General features: G+C 39.5%; 2 protein-coding genes across 2 annotated transcripts; one reads left to right on the top strand and one right to left on the bottom strand.

Annotated features, from left to right (window-relative positions):
- The first annotated feature begins 29 nt into the window (after window positions 1–29).
- Window positions 30–15,561, top strand: LOC117057884 (vomeronasal type-2 receptor 26-like). The gene is made up of 9 exons (XM_033168724.1): window positions 30–152; window positions 1,405–1,574; window positions 2,600–2,891; window positions 4,356–5,213; window positions 6,142–6,369; window positions 7,829–7,955; window positions 9,325–10,204; window positions 14,446–14,497; window positions 14,572–15,561. The coding sequence occupies exons 1-9, from the start codon at window positions 30–32 to the stop codon at window positions 15,559–15,561; spliced, it is 3,720 nt and encodes a 1,239-aa protein (XP_033024615.1).
- Window positions 15,562–17,630: 2,069 nt separating this feature from the next.
- On the bottom strand, window positions 17,631–19,525 carry LOC117057883 (olfactory receptor 10A4-like). Its single transcript, XM_033168723.1, has 2 exons — window positions 19,461–19,525; window positions 17,631–18,630 (listed from the first exon to the last, which is right to left on the bottom strand). The coding sequence occupies exons 1-2, from the start codon at window positions 19,523–19,525 to the stop codon at window positions 17,631–17,633; spliced, it is 1,065 nt and encodes a 354-aa protein (XP_033024614.1).
- Between the last annotated feature and the right edge of the window lie 1,532 nt (window positions 19,526–21,057).

Here is a 21,057-nt window from a genome sequence, read left to right as displayed (position 1 = left end):
TTTTTTATTACTAACTGTGGAACATAAATATGTACAACAATAATAGTACGGTGACAATAGACTTGGAAGATAATTCGAATCTGTATAGCATAATTTTGCTCAGAAGTGAAGAACATGAAGATTGTCTTCCTGGGGGACTCTGGGAACCATATGTAAGTTGATTTATTTTCTTCAGAGGGAAAGTGGTGTGTAAATGTGACTAATACATAAATATTGCAATATTCTTTTGACAGCAAATCAATTTTTACTAGCAATTTAGAAAAAAAAAATTGTTGCTCCTCTAACCCCACCTAATGCACATGAGTAGAATACTAAAGGTACTTTAAGAATATTTCAATTGCCATAGAAACCCCCAAAGCTGTTTACAGTATAACTTTCCATATATAGTTGTTTGAATGTTCCCAGATGCAAAAAAGCTGCTTCACTGAAAATGATTTTCTTGAAATTCTCTGAATTTTGATCTCTCACCCTATGTAGAACTTTCCATTACAGAAAGTATGTGTTTAATTATGCATCCATGCATTGTCTGTTACTATTGGATAACATCAGCTGTGAATTAACAGGTTCTGGACTAATAAAGAGAGATGGATAAATTGGAACCACTGAGTTCTTGATCTTAGGATGCATTGGCATCACATACACCCCAAAACAAACATACACCACTACTTCAGTGGCTGTTTCTACTTATGCACTTTATTTCAATATAATCACATTTTCCGTAGAGACATTATCCCCTATTTATTTTAAATAATGTTAACATTCATTTAGAGTTTGTGCTCAAGACTGCCTTCAGGCTTTGCAGTCTGGTAACAGTGTTATCTGTGATGAAAATACGGAGTTAAATCTCAACTTCCCTGTCCAACCATCAATCATTATTATTATTTTTAGCAGGTGCCAAAAAGAATACAGTGAAAACACCTGCTAGATATCCACAGACAATTATAAATGGCCTTTAGTAAATTTCTGGTTATATTATTTTAAATCAATACCAACTGTTGTGCAGCACAGAGACCTCCAAAAGTAAAAGGTTTTAAAAAATATGACTAACTCCCTTATAATTATCACAAATGTGGTGATTGAGGTTTTCTTAATTTCAAAGCTCCAGGGATATCTCGATGCAACTTCCGAATTGTAAATAATAGAATGAATATCAATTGAAAATAATATAGTTATTAAGGCCATGACATTTGTTATAAATGCTCTTTGCTCTTGAAATGCAAGGATGAGCATGAAAGGCTCCACCAAAATGAGAGTGAATAATGTCAGATCAGATGCTCAGGTCTACAACATGGAGTGTAATTTCAGCTGTTTGTACACATGAACGGATGAATGATTGAGTCATTGACTATACTGCTGTGATCCAAAATGCTGTTCTTGCTTCTGCTCCTTCTGTTGCTGCCACAGGCTATCAGTGACAACTTCAGGGGGCGTCATGGAGGAGACAACAATTGTTACTTAGATTATTATAAGCCTAAAAAGCATGTCATTGGTGGAATTTTATCATTGCATGCTAGTTCTAATTCACATGAGAACTTCACGAGCATACCCATGTGTTTCAAGAAAAATGTGTTTCAGTAAGTGTGCTTTATTTGAATGTAGGGCAAATATGTAAATTCCAAGTTTGATGTCGTAGTAACAGCATTGAGTAACTTTTATCTCTTCACATTCCCACACCAAAAGAAGAGTCCTTTGAGATTTTGCCTAAGGGTATGCAAGGAAATGTGATGCAGTAACTCTGTACTTAATTAGGTTATGGAGCAATCGGAAGTATTCAAACATGACCGTCACAATAACAGTGCCAAGTAACTAAATATAAGAAGGTGTTGAGAAATAATCTCTTAAATCTATCCTGCCCCGAGATTGGATAGTTCATGCCAACCAGTGTGGAAGAGTGCAGGCACATTGTGATAATTGTGCACACTGCAAAGTGACTGATGTCTATGCATCCAGATTGCGTTTCAACTCATGTCCACCACATAACTTCCAGAGGAATATTTACCTTTGCTTGTTGCAGCAGCAACAGCAGCAGCAGCAGCAAAAAGTCCTACTTAAAGACTAACATTTATTCTGGCCTAAGTTTTCATGAACTAAAATTCATGTTGTCTTCAATTGGTTGAACCCAAGGCAGCATATAAAGGCACAGTGGCTTTATGGCTACTCTGTAGCTGAGCAATGATTTTCCTTGATACTGTTTAAATGTAAGACCTTACATCCTGACACTGAGGCTGGATGTAGACACATCAAAAAAGCATTTCAGGAAAACATGTTGTGAACCTCATAACGGGAAATCACGTTGCCGAAAGACCAAACTCTACATCACCATATGGTGTGACAGTGTTATAACACATTTTAAATGATTTTTAGAAAACTAATGTAGCTGAGTCCTGTGTGTAAGCTTTTTTAAAAAAAAAAACACTTTCAGGCAAAGTAACTGAAAATCATTCTCTTCTAGCTGGCAAGATTTAAGCCAATAGTAAGTTAGGTCAAGTGATGTTTGTTTTTGTTTAACTCTTCTGTTTTTCTGATTTCTTCTGGATTTCAAATGTGCTTGCAACAGCTATAACAATGAACAAATAATCCTTAAATTATTTCCTTTTAGGCCCCTGCTGAAGCGCTTCCAACATGTGTTTGCTATCCTTTTTGCTATTGATGAGATCAACAAGAATCCAAAACTCTTACCCAATGTTACCTTGGGGTTCCACATCTATGACAATTTAAACCTTGAAATGATGAGCTATGATATCATCCTGAGCCTTTTGTCTTCACAAAAAGAAAGTTTCCCTAATTTCAAGTGTGGGAAGAAACCCCAGATTTCAGCAATTGTTGGAGGGCTAAGATCTGACACTTCCATGCAGATAGCCACCGTCTTAGGCCTTTATAAGATTCCCCAGGTGGGAATGTGTGCAGGGGACATTAAATCATATTCATCCAAGGAACGTGGGGGGGGGGCAACTCTCATTGAATCTGTGTAAGGGTTGAAGATCAATACAAACACCATGTGCTGCTATCTAGACCTGAAAGTTTCAGTGCTGGTTTTTCTTCTTGGCCTTTTTTTGTTTTCCCCTTTCTCCTTTCTTTTTGTGGAGTGGGTGGGTCTATCAAGTTCTGACAGACTCTAAAAGTTACATTGTATACCGAGTATTTGATTTACTTGTTTGTTCAGCATGGACAAGCTGAGTTCCTAGCTGAGTTCTGCATGTCCTCAGATTGAGGGGGAAATAGCCATTTTCTGTTATTTCATATTTCATATGCACACGCTGATGCTGTCTAACAGCAACTTTATGCAGGTGAAAACACATGAAGCCTTTTGTCTGCCACTATTTCTGTGATATGAAATGAATGAGCTTCCCTGCTATAAAGGAAGCAGAGAAACCCTCTTTAGCCTGGGGAAATAAACACAAGGGCACAGTAGCTGGGTTGAACTATGGGGACTTGATTAATTCCAAGCATAAACAGAACCTGCAGAGGGAAACAATCTTTCTGTTCCACATGGTGTTCCATGCAGATCCTTCTTCCCATCTCTTCCTAGGGGACTGCAAAAACACTCCTTAGGTCAACCAGGAATGCAACCCTGAGAAGCAATGTTGTTTCAGGTGCAGATAAGTCCACCAATGTCAAGAGTATTAACTTGATATTACAATTGGTGGTGTTACCAGACCATCACGATCATTCTATTCTTCCTTTTGAAAATTTGTATTTTCAGTCCCATCTCTCTTCTATTTAAAATTTGAGATATGGCAGTGACAAACACTGTCTGAAGGCCTTCAGCTGGAAAACAATATTAATTGAGCCATTCATTTTTCATCTGCATGTCCTCAGAATGAGGGGGGAATAGACATTTTCTGTTATATCAGAATTTGTTAATATTTATATATATTTTCCTTGAATGAAGAGAGATGATAATTAAAATATGATTAAGGAGATGCTGCACATTAGAGTGGCTTTGGAATAAAAATTTGGATAGAAATTATAATCTTCATGTGAAAAGTAGCCTTTTAAAAATTCTGCCATGCCCTATTGTTAATTCAGAAGGCATCACAGCAGAGATTGCTGGAGGAAAGGATTGGTCTCCATTTTCCCATGTTTGCTCTTATCTCTTAGTGTCTCCCATTTCATACTATAAAGGAAGATTAGCAGACATGTGGAAAGATAAGAAGAGAAAGTTTAAAAGGAGGCTGGCAGGTCCTTCTTATCTGATTTTTCAGAAGAATATTTTTTCTGTGAAAATTTCAAAATTATACTAAGAAAGAACCTGTCTTACTGGGACTACTTTTGTGTGCGGTTAGGCTCTTGTGTCTTTTTCAGAACTGCAAAAAATGAAAATGAAAAAAATCATTATGTTCTTTCTTACATAGCTCAGTTATAGTTCAGTTCACCCAGCACTAAAGGATAAACCTCAGTTCCCTTTTTTCTACCAAATGGTTCCAAATGAAGTCTCTCAGGAGGAAGGAATAGTGCAGCTGATAAGGTATTTTGGATGGACATGGGTTGGACTCATTGTATCCGATGATGACAATGGAGCTCAGTTTGTGCTACGCTTGAAATCAGTGTTCAGTAGGAATTACATCTGCATTGCTTTCGCAGAAAAGGCACCACATGTCGCCTTCAGTGGAATGGATGAATATGGATATAAGTTTCATTATAAAGAAGAGGGTTTGTTTGCCCTTAGTGTGACCACAGCCAATGTGATCATTGCATATGGAGACACTTATGCCATGAAGGTTTTTCAGTTAACGTTATATCTACATCAACCATTCAAGAAGACACCCTTAGAGAAAGTTTGGATCATACCAGCTCAGTGGGACTTGACCTCAGCCTTTTTGCTTAAAGAGTGGGATTTCAAAATCTTCCATGGTTCCTTGTCCATGGCAATCCACAGAAAGGAGGTACCAGGATTCTGGAGTTTTCTCCAGAACTTCAATCCTTACCAGCACCAAAATGACTTTTTTATCCAACAGTTCTGGTATGCTATGTTTCAGTGTTCAATTTCAAATTCATTTGCGGCTGAAGTAAATATCAATCTCTGTTCTGGGGAGGAAATGCTGGAGCATCTTCCAAATACTATTTTTGAAATGAGTATGTCTGGCGAGAGCTATGCAATCTACAATGCCATCTATGCTTTGGCACATTCTTTACATGTCATGTACTATTCTAGAAGGATGTTGATGGGAGAAGCACTCAGATTGGACCTTTGGAGAATGGAACAATGGGAGGTAATGTTAGGTGGATCTTGTCTTAGCATTTTACAAATGGGCTAAAAAATTAGACATTCAATTGTGTACTCATGTTATGTTGTGTAGGCTGCCCTGTACACCTTATGAAGCCTTTCATGTATTTTACCGATGCTCTTTTTTGTGTTAAAAATAACCAAATAGAGATCATACAGTTCTGCATGAGGTATTATTCATTATTAACTTAGAACCTTGTGGTATGTGTTGGAATTTTTTTTTCTGTGATACTTCCTCTTAGTTCTGCCTGTAAAGTGCAGACTGTGCCTGGACAGCACAGATGAAAGGTAAGTGCAGATAAGCTAAAAAGTTCATATCTCACAATTTATTTTAAAAAAATTCAGTATACATAACTATTACACAATTGAGACAATTGTGGAACACAGTAGGACATACTTTCATTGGTCATCTCTTTTTATTATTTTGCTCCTTCTCCCTCTTCCCTCCTTGTTTTTTCCAAAGCTCTGTGTCTCTATTTTCGTTTTATTTCCTTTCTCTATTTTCATTTTATTTCCTGGAAGCAAGAGTCAATGGTGTGGAGCACTAGTGAGGAAGAATACTAGGTTTCACCTGGAAAATGCTAGTAGAGTAGATTTAGTCAACACCGAAAGAAAAATGTTGCACTCATTCTGGGGTGGTTTTTTTTTTTAATTAATTGATTTATGAATACACAATTAAAAAGGGAGGGGGAATTTGATGCATAGCAGCACTGAAAAATTGTGTCATCTTTGCAATTTAGGGAAGAATACAACTCAATAATAGTTAGACCGTTTCCCCCCTGCCATCAAACAACCATTTCAACATGACAACTTAATCATTGTAAGCACTGAAATTTATGCATCGCCTTGCCAGGAACATGCTTGCAAACATTTTCTCTATTTGGTAAATTCTGACGTTCTGCATTTTCATCTAGTTTCACCCTTTTTTGAGAAAAATCCGTTTTAACAACAGTGCTGGAGATGAAATATATTTCAATGAATACTTGGAATCATCCATTGGATATGATATTCTTAACATGGTTACTTTCCCCAACAATTCTTTCACCAAAGTAAAAGTTGGAACAGTAGTTTCTCATGCTTCCTCAGATCAAAAAGTTTACATGAAGGAACGTGACATTATATGGCCCAACAAATTCAAGCTGGTAGGTACTCCAGGTGTGTAATACCTTCAGATTTGCATTTTCTTTTCCAATCATCTATGTTTGAAACTTGTAATTTAGTTTTAAAGATTGCTGCACATTTTCTGTACATGTTCCTTTGAGGGGAAAATTATTGTATGACCTACCCCAGGATCTGGAGGGTTTTCTATGAGTTCTTGGAGATTTTCCTATCATATATTTTGGCAATTTGGTTAAACCTTTGGTCAACTTCTGAAATTAGGAAAGCTGATGCAATCGTATTTAGCACCCTAAGTGGTTCCCTGATATTCTGAGGTCTGTGTAATTGTGTAACAGGAAGGGTTAGAGCACTTTTGTTGGAAAACCTGTGAAGTGTACAACTAAACAGAGGCTGCAACCCAATTCAGGGTACAATGTCTGCTAATGGTGGAAAAAATATATAGAAGCCTTTCCCACAGCCATTGCTTCACCGTTTAATATATTGTGTTGTCTAGAATAACTAAAAATGTCCCCTGGTTTTCTGGTAAAGAAGTAGAAGCTAGCCAGCTTAATGAATAGAAGAAGTATTTAATAGCTATATTAATTAGGGAAGGTGTGATTACATTCTATCTGAAAAAACTGACTTCAGAATGTATGTGGCAACTTTCAGATGAGTGTCAGCTTACCTTTAAATATGTGGCATGTGAGTTCCCCACCCCTTTTTAACAAGAAGAAAAGTTTAAAGTGTTGACCAACTCTCCCTCTGTATCCCTTTGGAATTTGAGATATTTGAACACAGTGTTTATAATTACCCGTCCTATTTAGACTGCCTATATGAATCAATAGTTTTGAATGTGGATTGATGGTGTATTCTCCTATTGTTAATGTCAGTGACAATGTTATTATCATTTTTTATTTTTTATTACATAGAAAGAAAGAAATGATAGAGAGGATACAAAATGTTAATTCTGTTATAACAGGCACGGAAAACCTCAGATTGGAGGGCTGAATGTGATTCCTGGGGCCTTATTGCACTTGTTGTCCACCCTCCTATTAAAAATACTGGCATGCTTTAATACATTACAACATCCATTCACACCTAGCATTTTCTGCTACACTGGAATTGCTATATTTTGCACAAGTCTGTGTTCTATTTTATCATTCACTGATGCAGAAATATATGTATTTACACATTTATTTACATAACACACAATAGACATGTATGTCTCAGCCATCAACTGGTATTTCTAGATCGATGACTTTCCCTGCATGTTCCCCTCCAAAGTTAATGAATTTCTAGAGGGATAGCCCTGTTAGTCTCTTGCAGCAAAACCAACAAAGAGTCTTGAGATACATTAAAGGCAAAGTGAATGATGTGAATAGGCAATTTTATTTCCATATATGCCAGGGCTTTTATGGGGTGGGTGTATAAACAAAATTCAAACCATTGAATCAAAATCCAATTATGCTGATTTAAACTACATTCCCTTGTATTTTTTGTTAGGCAGTACCCCATTCTTTATGCAGTGAAAGATGCCATTTTGGATATCACAGAAAAGTTCGTGAAGCAGAACAATCTTGCTGCTATGATTGTTTCAAATGTGCAGACGGGACAATTTCAAATCAAGTAGGTATGTGATTCAAAAATCTCTACAATCTAATTTTTGAAAGAAACTACATCTAGTACTCTTTTCAAATAGTCATGCCTTTCTCCATTATTTCATCTTCTCATTTAATACTCAAGGTGTTATCTGTAACCTACAGGAAAACCAGATAGTGCCCCAGGGTTTGATCTGAACGTATATCAGGCCAACATATTGCTGAAGCTCAGCAAAACTGGGTTTCGTTCGCAGCTGGATTGGTGACTACCTAGGAACCACCTGCACTTAGGGTTTCATGGTAGGATAAATGTGGGTTATGCATATGCATTTGTTTTCTGGAATTCATAACCCACAGGAACAAGATTTGGAATTTAAGGGACTACAAATTATTTGTGCATTTTCATCTTATAGGAAATTGCCACTGGAGGAGGTGGGGGGATAATTACCCTGCTCGTCAAAACAGTTTAGTGTCAGATTGACAGTAAAGTATACAACTGGACAATGCAGGATATTACCTGTTCAAGGGTGGGGTTGCCATACGTCCAGGATTTCCTGGACATGTCCTCTTTTTTGGGCACCAGCATGCCCATGTAGGTGTAATTTAGCATTTTACCCAAAATGTCCGGGTTTGGAATCTATTTATTTAAATAAATAAATGCACCAGCCAACAGCACCGCAGCTGCCAGTGCTGCCGAGAAAGGAGGCTTGGGCACAGATTTGAAACTTGGAGATGGAGGGAAGGGGCACCAGAAAGGCACATGGGAGTGGGCAGGGCTCTGGGGGGCCGGCAGTGTATTGCATGCACGCTTGGAGTGCACTCAACCTTCCAGGTCACCTTGTGGGTTATGTCCCATTCAGGCAGGTCCCATGCGCACTCACCCCACCACTGCTTATCACTCACTCACCCCGCTGCCACCAATCATCCCCTGCCCGCCCATTCACCCAACCTCCTGCCTCGCACCATGGCCCACCTACAAATGTGTCTGGGTTTTTGCTTTTTTAATATGGCAACCCTATTCAAGGGTGATACTTCTACAACAGCTCTGTGCTGTTTTTGACCTATTAATCCAGAGATGGCTCTCTATATGTTGTTGGATTGCAACCCCCATCAGCAGTAACTATATGGTAAATGGTCAGGAATGGTTGAAGCTGTAGTTCAATTAAGAAAACTTGGAAGGCAACAGCCCCCCCCCCCAACCTGCATTACCGGTAATTCACCATCCTTGCAAAGTGTTTTACTCATCAGAAAGCACTCTGTTTTAGTTTGGGTTGCTTTCAGACCAAGGAGGCACCAAAAAATAGGAAGCATGCAATCACATGGAGCAGGTTGGCCATATTACATAAGACATTTAAAAGAGGTATGTACCTGTTATTCAGACAGTATATTTATTTCTTACAGATGCAGATAAGTGTGAAAAATGTCCAGAAGATGAACATCCAAACAACAATAAAAACAGATGTATTTCTAAAGTCATAACTTGTCTAGTCTATGATGACATTTTAGGAATCAGTTTGGCTTCTGTGGCAGTCTCTTTTGCTCTGTTCACAGCCCTGGTTCTTGGAACATTCATCAAACACCAGAATACCCCCATTGTCAAAGCCAACAATCGGGACCTTACCTACCTTCTGCTAATCTCCCTTTTGCTCTGCTTCCTTTGCTCTTTGCTGTTCATCGGACGACCCAGCAAAGTGACCTGCCTTCTTCGACAAGCTACCTTTGGAAACATATTCTCTCTCGCACTTTCCTGTGTCCTGGCTAAGACCATCATTGTGGTTGTGGCATTTATGGCCACAAGGCCTGGAAGCAAGATGAGGAAATGGGTGGGCAAAAGACTATCAAACTATTTTATCCTTTTTGGCTCTCTTATTCAAGTTGGCATCTGTTCTGTCTGGCTATTCACTTCTCCTCCATTCCCAGACCTTGATATGATCACACAGCCTGAGGAGATTGTGTTGCAATGTAATGAAGGCGCAGGTGCCATGTTTTACATGGTCCTGGGCTACATGGGCTTTCAGGCCAGCGTCAGCTTCACAGTGGCCTTCCTAGCCAGGAAACTGCCTGACAGTTTCAATGAAGCCAAGTTTATCACCTTCAGCATGTTGGTCTTCTGCAGTGTCTGGATATCTTTCATTCCAGCCTATCTGAGTACCAAAGGCAAATACATGGTGGCTGTGGAGATCTTCTCCATCCTGGCCTCTGGTGCAGGGTTGCTGGGATGCATATTTGTCCCTAAAATGTACATCATTGTTTTGAAGCCAGAAATGAACACTAGGGACCAATTCTTTAAGAAAAAAGAATTTCATTAGGGTTACCATATCTTGAAGAGCAAAAAGGAGAAAAGCCTGAGCCACTGCCATCCTCAGCCAGGGAATAATAATATTTATTTATTTATTTATTTATTTATACATACCCCGCCCATCTGGCTGGGTCTCCCCAGCCACTCTGGGCGGCTTCCAACAGAATGTTAAAATACAATAATCTATTAAACATTAAAAGCGTCCCTAAACAGGGCTGCTTTCAGATGCCTCCTAAAAGTCTGGTAGTTGGTTTTCTCTTTGACTTCTGGTGGGAGGGTGTTCCACAGGGTGGGTGCCACTACCGAGAAGGCCCTCTGCCTGGTTCCCTGTAACTTGGCTTCTCGCAGTGAGGGAACCGCCAGAAGACCCTCAGCACTGGACCTCAGTGTCTGGGCAGAACGATGGGGGTGGAGATGCTCCTCCAGGTATACTGGACCGAGGTCGTGTGTGGCTGTTGCTCCACCTGTGCACCTCTTTCCCCAGCTCAGGCTGGCAGTGGCTGCATCATGCAGAGCAGCCCAAGTCCAAGCCCAAGCTGCCCAAGCCATCCGAGCCCTAGCCCCAACCCCTCTGACATTTCATTAAAAATGTAAAAAATCGACCTGGAAGGGCATGTTGGACATGTCCACGTTTTCCTGGATGTATTGCAACCCTAATTTTATTGAACCATAGAGAGAATTATTTTGCAGCGATTCCAGTTGCTTCCAGCAATGAACAGCAAGTCAGCAAGACATAGCCCAGAAGTGAACTATATAGTGCTTTTGCTGAGCCATATAACCTCCTATGTACTTATCTGAGAATAATTAGCTGTTCAGATTAAAAACTGTGAGAGCAGCAAAATGTATTTCATTTCATTTTCAGTGCCATACTTCCTGACCATCTGCTTAATTGACAATTTATGTTTCATTAAATGGAATGTATGAGATTATTTGGTACTGAGGAGGGGAGATATTCAATGTTAAAATACGATCTCCACCCACATCTGTGGTATTGTTGGATCTCATTTTGTATCAGCCTAAAATCACACTGTAGAGATGGAGAAGATACAGGAGATGACAATTAAATGTTCACATCTTCCTTGGTCATCTACCTTATGAGAAAAGTGCCTGGGAAGGCAGGCCCCTTTAATTTTAGAAATAGGGACTGCTTTTGCTGAAAACTGAAGCAGATAGGGTGGTATTCAATACTAGTTCTAATCAGAGTGGACATGTTCATTAATTTCCGTGGGTTTACTCTGAGTACACCACCATTAATTTAATTAATTCATTTCTTATGTTTAACAATATTATCCTATTAGAGCAGATTTATAACCAATGTCAACAAGCATTGCAATACAAGATTGCAAGTTGGGGCTTCAATTGCAACCACACTTACCTATGAGTGAGCCACACTGAATCCAATTGTACTTACTTCTGAGAAAACATTATTATTATAATAATTATTCCTATTACTGTTATTATTAATACCCTACCCATCTGCTTGGGTTTCCCCAGTCACTCTGGATGACTTACAGCATATATAAAACATAGTAAAATATCAAACATTAAAAAATCCCAATACAGGGCTGCCTTCAGATGTCTTCTAAAAGTTATGTAGTTCTTTATCTCCTTGACATCTGAAGGGATGTTCCTCCCCCCCCCAAAGATAAGCTTTTAATGTGAATAAGACTGGCAAGAGAAGAGCATTTTACTTACACCTTTGTTACTGAAGGGATGTTCCATAGGGAGGGCACCAGTACTGAGAAGGCCTTAGGAGTCTGCTGTTAGTAGTCTGCTGAAAATCTCTTTAAATTCATTTTTAGAAACCCCAAAAAAGCAAGGGTGACAGGAGGGGAGGGCATCAACTGGATGCTAGAGTTGGCTGAGCAGAAGATGGCAGAGGCTATAGAGGAAACATAAAGGAATGGTGCTGTCTTTTCACTGAGAATCAGGCTTCACCTCCATAGATGAGAGTAGGATGCCTACGATGTTTTCATCTTCAAAAGCTTGTTGGGACATCTCTGTTAATTCTCTCAATTTCTGAATGTCTTGTTTGGCTCCTGAACTCCTACTCCTCCTTTATCTGCTGCTGAACCTATACAGTGGTACCTTGGTTCTCAAACTTAATGCGTTACAGAAGTATGTTCGACTCCCAAAACCGTTCGAAAACCAAGGCGCGGCTTCCGACTGGCTGCAGGAGCTTCTGGCACTCAATCAGAAGCCATGGAATTCACATTGGATGTTCAGCTTCCCAAAAACATTCACAAATTGGAACACTTACTTCCGGGTTTGCAGCATTCAGGGGCCAATTTGTTCGGGAGCCAAGCCATTTGGGAACCAAGGTACCACTGTAATGTTGAGCCTATACTGTTACTTGCCTGAATAAAGATCTATTTTACTCATAAGTGAAGTATTCTGTTGTTATATTTCGAGACAATGAGTATGGCGAGACAATGATAGGGGGAAAGTGGTGTTTGAAAGCAACAGGAGACGTCTGAATACATTGGGAAGAAAACATTGGGTTAAGCTTTGGGTTGTTTTTTTTTGTTTTTTGAAAAGATAACCTATACTTGCTTGCCTAGATATTATTTTCTCGTTATTTAAAAACACATGAATACATTTAATTCTCACTAGGCTAAATTGTTCCAAACCCAAGAGACGTGCATTCTTGGAGATACTAATCCTACTAATAAGAATTGATATCTCAGCCAGGGCTCACTGCCTTGGAATAAAAGGACACTGCTTATGATGATTTCTCCTATAGTTTATTTCATTGCAGGTTATAAACAACTATTATAACATATCTGGATTCATTTACAATAGTCCTTGTTTATGAATTTGTTTTTTTTTTTTTTTTTTTTACGATAGACACAAAGGACAAAAACAGACCCTGAACTCCAAGTGACTGTTTTAAGCCTGTACAGTAAGTCTGTTGCATTTTTTGTTTCAGTGTGTTAATTTGGTTTGCAGTGACTCAGATCTGGGATTTAATTTCATTTTTATCATTATTGCTTTTGTGTCCCCCCCCCCACTCCATCAAGATGTTTGTCCTTCATAGTCCAGTGAGATGGACTTATTTGTTTATTTAAAAATAATAAAATTAATCTAAATATATCAGTAAATGTTAGGTATTCAAATTGCCTAAGGCTAAGAAACTCAGGATGCAGTCCAGCCAAAATAAGTGTATGGTTAACTACCTCCTATTGAAATCTATGAGACAAGGAGAAGAATTATATTGTAATATATCCTGGGATGAGTGGGGTTAGAATCCACTCCTTCTTTGGGGGTCTTTAAGCAGAGGCTTGACAGCCATCTGTCAGGAATGCTTTGATGGTGTTTCCTGCTTGGCAGGGGGTTGGACTGGATGGCCCTTGTGGTCTCTTCCAACTCTATGATTCTATGATTCTATGAATTCTATGCTTATTTACTTGTAAAGTCCTATTCAGTTCAATATACATGCCTTGAACATGCATTGGATTGCAGCCTGAGAATATTATTAATAACAAACAAACCTGTCAGCAATTCAACAAAAGTATCTTTGGACGGATTCTTCCTCCCGGACTTTCAACTTATTTGCATAAAATTTCAGCTACAGATTTTGTATCCCAGCCTTCAGTTATCAGGAAGGAGATGGAAATGAAAATGCTTCTTGCCAATGAAGATACAATTCATTAAGTGCTACTGAAGAGTTTATTAATTAATTTTAGTACAATTGTATACCCACTTCAAAAATAATTTCCAAATCTGTATTAATATTTTGCACTAGGTTAAACTTCATGGTATCTCCATGCTTCCATTAGAGGAATATAGGAAGCTGTCTTATATGAAGTCAAACTATTGGTCCATGTAGCTTAGTATTATATACACTGCCAATCAGTGGCTACTTAGGTTTCAGACAGGATTCTTTTCCAGCACCACCTGGAGAGATCAGGAATTGAACCCGGGGCCTTCTGCATGCAAAGCAGATGCTCTAGCATTGTGCAAAGACTTCTCATAGAAATATCACATCCAGAAATGTTGTTTTCAACGGTAAAAAAGAAATCTTTAACACAAAAACCAAAACAAACCCTATGAAATTTTGCACTTTGCAAAATTCTGCTGGAACATTTTGTCTTGAAGTTGGTTCTATAATTCTATGATTGCAACATCTGTTCTAACTTTTTATTATTTCCAGTTTTCAAATTCATATTTTCAATAGTTTATCCATACCCATGCCCTTTCTGTGTTTGTGAACAGACTTGCACCTTAATGAGAGAAGAGGATGGGGACAAAGCCAAGAGTGTCTTGCATAGTTTGGTGATATTTATAGGGATTCTAAAAAATAAGAAGACAAGACATTGCAATACTGTTTGTTTGTTTGTTTCTTGTAGATGCAAGAATACTGGTTTGTGGAACCTCTGAACCATACCATAGTGACAACGTTCATTATTCTGGGCTTCCCTAATACTAGGAAGGTGGAAATTGCCCTATTTTTTCTCTTCCTTGCTATGTACCTTCTTACAATGACTGGCAACATAATCATAATCATAACAGTTAAGACAGACAGCCACCTTCAAACCCCCATGTACTTCTTTCTGGGAAACCTCTCTTTCTTGGACATTGGCTATACATCTTCAACAGTCCCTAAGCTGCTGTCCATCTTGTTGATGGGGGTGCACACGATTTCCTTCGCTGCCTGTTTGCTACAGTCCTACTTCTTCTTTTTTCTTGGGACAGCTGAGTGCTTCCTCCTTGCAGTGATGGCCTATGACCGATATGTGGCCATATGCTATCCGCTCAGATATTCAACAATCATGAATAAAAGAGTTTGTGTGTTTCTCGTCGTTGCTTGCTGGGCAGGAGGCTGTCTGGCCCCTATGGTAGCTGCCATAGTGGTGGTGAATTTACCCTTTTGTGGACCCAATGTGATAAACCATTTCTTTTGTGATATTCCACCATTACTAAAACTGGCTTGCATAGACACATCTCTTACACAGAAGATTGTATTCTTCCTTTCTGCTATGGTGATTCTGAGCACGTTTCTGTCCACTGTTGTCTCCTATATATACATTAGTATAACCATATTGAGAATACCTTCCTCACATGGGCGCCACAAGGCTTTCTCCACTTGTGCCTCCCATCTTACTGTCGTCTCTCTATATTATGGGACAGTGATCTTCATGTATGTAAGCCCAACTACCCGTTCATCTTTTGACCTGAACAAAATCATAGCTGTGGTGTACAGTGTAGTTACACCAATGCTCAACCCTATGATCTACACGTTGAGGAATAAGGATATGAAAGCAGCACTGAAGAAAATAATCCTCAAAATGCAGATTGCTAAAAAGAAGCTTGATTTCCCCAGTGAATTCAGTCGCTGAGAAAATTATGTCTGCAACGGTGAAAATGGAACATCATATGCACCAGACGGGTGGATTTGCATCCAGGGTTCGTCATATTAGTCTATTTCTGCTCCATGTAACTTTAGCATGTGTGTGATCCAACCCATCTCATTGGCACATCAGTCTACAGCTTCTTTTTAATCTAAATAAAAATATCCAATAAAATATGTTTGCATTCAGATTTTTCTCAACAAAATATTTTTTTAAAAAATTCTCTCAAAACATGCATGTTATTGGTTCTTTGAGCAGAGAACTATCAAAACATATGTCAAAACATATGGGAAGTATGAACACTGGTAATCATAATCATATTCAATCTGAAGTGAATAGGACAGAGCGAACTGAAAAGTAGCTCCCAAATATTAAGAATAATTGACTAGTTCTCCAACATGCCCATAACAAAATAATTTATAGTGGGATATGCAATTATCAATTTTCTCGGCCATTTTTTCTTGTGCCTCATCCTTATCCGATGCAATAATTAAAGGGGGTGTACAAGTAACTTCTTCTAAGCTACTTCAAGTCTTGCTCTGAGCTTCCAAACTGAAATGGAGCTGACTTTATGAATGTTATTAATGATGCATTAAGTATACTAATTTGCTTTATTTTTCATTTTAAAATTACTCTTTTTTATAAGCATTAGGCACTCTTCTACTTTATATACCTTTGCACTTTCACACCCACCCACATCCATGTTTCTACTGCTTACTGGAAAGTATAGGGGATGGGGAAAGGTGGCAATGAGGTTATTAGCAAGCTTGATGTGTTTGCTTGGAAGCAAACCAACCCAATTTCAATGCACAACTGTATGGGAATGGTAGCTGGCTACTCGAACACACTCTCAGTTTACATTGGCCAGAGTCCCATGTAAACAGTGTGCCCTAGACTATATCCAGCATACTTTGATATGTACCAAAGAGGGTCCTTCACAAACAAATGAGTATCAAAAATTTCCCAGAAAATAGAAAACAAGTAGGAGCAGGTATTTAGCTTGCAGGTGCTTCTGGAAACATCCATGTCACTTGAGGGACAGGAAACCTCAGTGGCTAGGAAGAGTTATGCCTGGGTTTGGCTGATGTGATAACTGTGGTCATTTCTGGATAAAGATAGGCTAGCCATGGTTATTAATGCAGTGCCAACCTCCAAGCTGGACTTACAATGGCAATGCATTCTACATGGGACTGCCTTTGAAGATAGTCTGGAAATTGTGGCTATTGCAAGTAATCTAGTAGTGCCAATATTCTCTGAGCATGCTACCACTATCTTAAATAAGTTACCACTGCCATTCCCTGCCCCCCAGCATTCAATACCTGAGGCCGAGACCTTTCTTTGCCTAATAATAGGGGTCACTCCTTCTGAGGAGATATGGGATACAGGAATCAAGCATTATCCCATGCTGAACAGGTGGTAGAATGTGCAAACTTAATATCCATACTGCACATAGAGTAACAGCAGTTTAATGGGATTGGCTCTTATTCTCAATGCTATCATCCAACTGAATAACTTCAATCAAAAGAAATTAAGAAAGAAACAAGTCTTGGCAAATAATTGTAAACAAGAAAGCAAGTTTATTGATAAAAATAATATTTCACAATAAAGGTTCATTACATGCTGTATTTCTCCTGTAATTCCTGTACAGTGGTACCTCGGATTACATACGCTTCAGGTTACATACACTTCAGGTTACAGACTCCGCTTACCCAGAAATAACACTTCAGGTTAAGAACTTTGCTTCAGGATAAGAACAGAAATCATGCTCTGGCAGTGCAGCGGCAGTGGGAGGTCCCATTAGCTAAGTGGTGCTTCGGGTTAAGAACAGTTTCAGGTTAAGAACGGACCTCCGGAACGAATTAAGTATGTAACCAGAGGTACCACTGTACCTTTCAAGTGGTTGGATATATATTTTCCTAAAAATTGAAGATACTTTTTGAAAATAATTATAACATAAATTTATATAAGATATAAAGCTGATAAAAGAAAGCCCACCCTTACATCCAAATCACCATTTTATATCATGATCATCAAGTCATGCAGATGCCAGATCTATGTTAATGACCAACAAATAATATTGTGTTCTGGGCAAATATTCTCCTGCACAATGTCCTTTTCAATGCACCTTTTACCTCTTTGTTTCTCAGGCTATAGATGATTGGATTTAACATGGGTGTGATGACTGTGTAGGAGAGGGAGAGGATCTTCTTTGTATCTGGTGAGTAACTGGATTTGGGCCGGAAATAGGTAGATGTAGCTGTACCGTAAAACAAAGTAACCACTACGAGATGAGATGAACATGTAGAGAAGGCTTTATGTCGTCCCTCTGCTGAAGGCATGCTCAGGATAGTGGTGATGATGCGAACATATGTGAGGAGAATCAAGAGGAAGGGAAACATGATGAAGAGCACAGTGGCCGTGAGAGCTTCAATTTCAAACATGTAAGTATCAGCACAAGCCAACTCTAACACAGGGGGACTGTCGCAGAAGAAATGATTGACTTTATTAGGTCCACAAAATGGCAAACTGAATATCCATGTGGTCTGTACAGTAGAGACAGGGAAGCCTGAGAACCATGATGCAGCAGCTAACTGGAAGCAGGTCCTTCTGTTCATAATGTCTGGATAACGTAAGGGATTGCAGATGGCAACGTAACGGTCATATGCCATGGCAGCAAGAAGACAGCACTCAGCTGCACCAAAGAAGAAGAAGAAATACATTTGTGTGGCACAGCCAGCATAGGAAATGGTCTTGTTCTCTATCAAGAAATTGACCAGCATCTTTGGGACAATGACCAAATTGAAGCAGATCTCCAAGAAAGAAAGGTTCCGGAGAAAGAAATACATGGGGCTTTGAAGTGAAAGGTCCAAGGTTGTGACAAGAACAATGAGGACATTTCCTGACAAAGTTATTCCATAGATGATAAGGAAGAGGATGAAAAGAGGTACCTGAAGCTCAGGGTGATTGGAAAAGCCAATAAGGATGAATTCTGTAACACTGGTCCAATTGTCTTGGGTAATTAACTTTTCCTCAGTCTGTGTCATCATATCTTGAACACTTTCAGATAAAGCTGTCAGGGTGTTCCTTCTTCTATAAGCTATTTTCTAAATAGATTGTATTGTCTCTCTACCACTCTGCAGCCATTGAACTTGTTCCTTTCTGTTAGTAGATGATATAGAAAGCAATAAAGGATGGAGAGGTCAAATATGGGCAGTTTAAGGCAGGATAAGGGGAAATGTATTGTCATCAGTCTTTAAAGGTTGACTTACTCTGTCTAATTGTCCATCACTTTGTTAATCAGTGTCTTATTCTTTAATGTGCTAATTTTGTTCTCAATGCTTTTCTCCCTCTCCAACACCCTGCACCACACAACAATTTCTTGTAGCAACTTCACATAAAATAAAATACTATAGCATGCGTAGGAGAGCTGTTCACTCCCTCATTGATAAACTGTTTGATGGAATATGTTACATGTTTAACTGTGGCTGGGAAAAATCAATTTGAAACATAACCATTACATTTAGAATTGGTTGGAAGATAGTCCATACCTTTTGACTCTATGACTGAAATGCTCCACTTACTAATTTGCAAATGTAATTTCAAACAAGACCTCTGCAAACAATCAGTTTAGATTTCTCTCAAGAATGATCTACCTGTATTTCACCAAATAATCATTGCCACTGCAAAATAGTTATAACCCTTTTGGGGGCCCCTAAAATCTGTCCCAAAGGATTCACCGCATAATCGTCGCAGGAGTGAAAATACCCTTCCAAAGAATGAAAATCCCTTGCTAGTGGGATGTTGCGTTTTGCTCTGAAGCTGTAGTTTACTTTCAACAGCATTTCTCTGCTTTTATAAATGAAATGGCTCTTGGTGCAGTTCTTTACCAGGCTGTTCCTGTTCTGCTGTGGGCCCACGCCTGCCTGTAGGCCTTGCCTGTTGGCTGAGCCATCCCTCAGTCCGTGGAGGATGAGGCAGCCCCACACAGAGAGTGAAGACAGAGGTGGCAGCTGAAGAGGCCCAGCCCAAGACCCAGCAATGGATGAGAAATTTGACAGGGTTGGGGTGGTGGCGAGGTCCTGCCTGGAAGCGTGCAGCGGGGACCCGCAGATTTGCCCAGCACCCAGTAACTGCCTGCACCAGGAAGCAAGCAGCAGAGGGGTGCATGCCTGAGGCAGGGACAGTGCAGAGGGCCTTTGCTCCTCCATGTGGGGCTCACAGAGCAGGGCATGTAGGGTTTCTTACTGCAAATCTGTCTCCTCCCAGGGATCCCCAAATGCAGCACCACACAAACACTCTCCCCACTCCCACTTTTTTTCTTGCATAATCACCACACCACCCTTTTTGGAAAGAAAAATTAACATAAAAATGTAATGGTTATGCGGTGAAATACAGTATCTCTTCCCTCCAGACTTTAATACCATATCATAAACTGCATGGGAATTCTCCCAATTTCAACCTGGCTGCCATGGTGAGCAGTAAAGTGGGAGCACTGGTCAACACATAGTAATTCAAAGCCCCCTTGAGTGCACAGAGCTAGTCACACAGTTCTTTGTAGGCTCACACAGTTCTTTGCAGGCTCCTCCTCAAGCTGTCCAGTGTATGTGAGTTGACACTTATTTTACATCTATGACTCCACCTAGCTGCTAGCTGTTCCTAGCTGTGATTGGTGAAGCTATGGGGCAGTGCCAATTTGTATTGCCTTTTCTTCAATCTGTCTCCCGTGTAGTGGTGGTGGGCTTTAAGCTTCCCAGCCAGGCCTCTACTATTCTGAGCTGTCCTAGCCATCCACCTGAATATAAGAGAATGAGGGGTGTGGGGACACATTTATTTGACTTGCACCAGAACTAGGGGCACCGGTATCTGTTCAGGACTGACCTGTGTCACCCAGCAACTTACTATAACAACTTCATGGTCAGTTCTGGCACCTATTTTCTTGGAAAAAAACACTGAGGAAATGGGAGGGGTCTTTGGCTAATCTTTTGTTCCATTGTTCATTTCTTACAAGTTCCTCTATTTTGTTTACCTTGTCCATAAACTTAGTAAGAAAAGACCATTTATCTTGTTTGTTTTCTGAATCATGACTTTACTTTTGGAGGAAGATTGTGTGTGTGTGTGTGTGTGTGTGTGTGTAACCTGATTGTTTCTTACAGGAGGTGATAATTAAAGTTTGCCGATAACACCAGATTAGTGTGCTAATCTTTAATATTAAGAGGTCAGAAATTTCTACACATACCTTTTAGGATATGTTTAAGAGTTAGACTAGCACCAGGGTCATGATAGTTTATTGAGTATATATTTTATATCAAGTTTTGCCAACTTTACTGATGGTATTATCTACTGGGGGGGGCATAGGAAAAGTTCAGAAGGGTACACATCACTACTTTTGGAGATGGTGAACTCTCCTTCACTGGAAGCAGTTAACCAGAGGATGATATGCTATTTAACTGGGATGCTGAAAGTGCAAAAGTGCTGTACTTGACA

The sequence above is a fragment of the Lacerta agilis genome, chromosome 14, assembly GCF_009819535.1.
Source record: "Lacerta agilis isolate rLacAgi1 chromosome 14, rLacAgi1.pri, whole genome shotgun sequence".
NCBI classification, from domain to species: Eukaryota; Metazoa; Chordata; class Lepidosauria; order Squamata; family Lacertidae; genus Lacerta; species Lacerta agilis.
The sequence above is the reverse complement of the archived record's forward strand: the minus strand, read 5'-3'. Positions and strand labels throughout refer to the sequence as shown.

What these genes read in the sequence shown, in the direction of transcription:
- LOC117057884 (XM_033168724.1), top strand. Translation starts at nt 30, where the DNA reads ATGTACAACAATAATAGTACGGTGACAATAGACTTGGAAGATAATTCG. An exon ending in GAAATGAACACTAGGGACCA is followed by an intron (nt 10,205 to 14,445) that starts ATTCTTTAAGAA and finishes ACAGACTTGCAC; the next exon opens with CTTAATGAGAGAAGAGGATG. An exon ending in AGAGTGTCTTGCATAGTTTG is followed by an intron (nt 14,498 to 14,571) that starts GTGATATTTATA and finishes TGTTTCTTGTAG; the next exon opens with ATGCAAGAATACTGGTTTGT.
- LOC117057883 (XM_033168723.1), bottom strand. Translation starts at nt 19,525, where the DNA reads ATGGCTCAGCCAACAGGCAAGGCCTACAGGCAGGCGTGGGCCCACAGC. An exon ending in AGCAGAACAGGAACAGCCTG is followed by an intron (nt 18,631 to 19,460) that starts GTAAAGAACTGC and finishes TTTATCTGAAAG; the next exon opens with TGTTCAAGATATGATGACAC.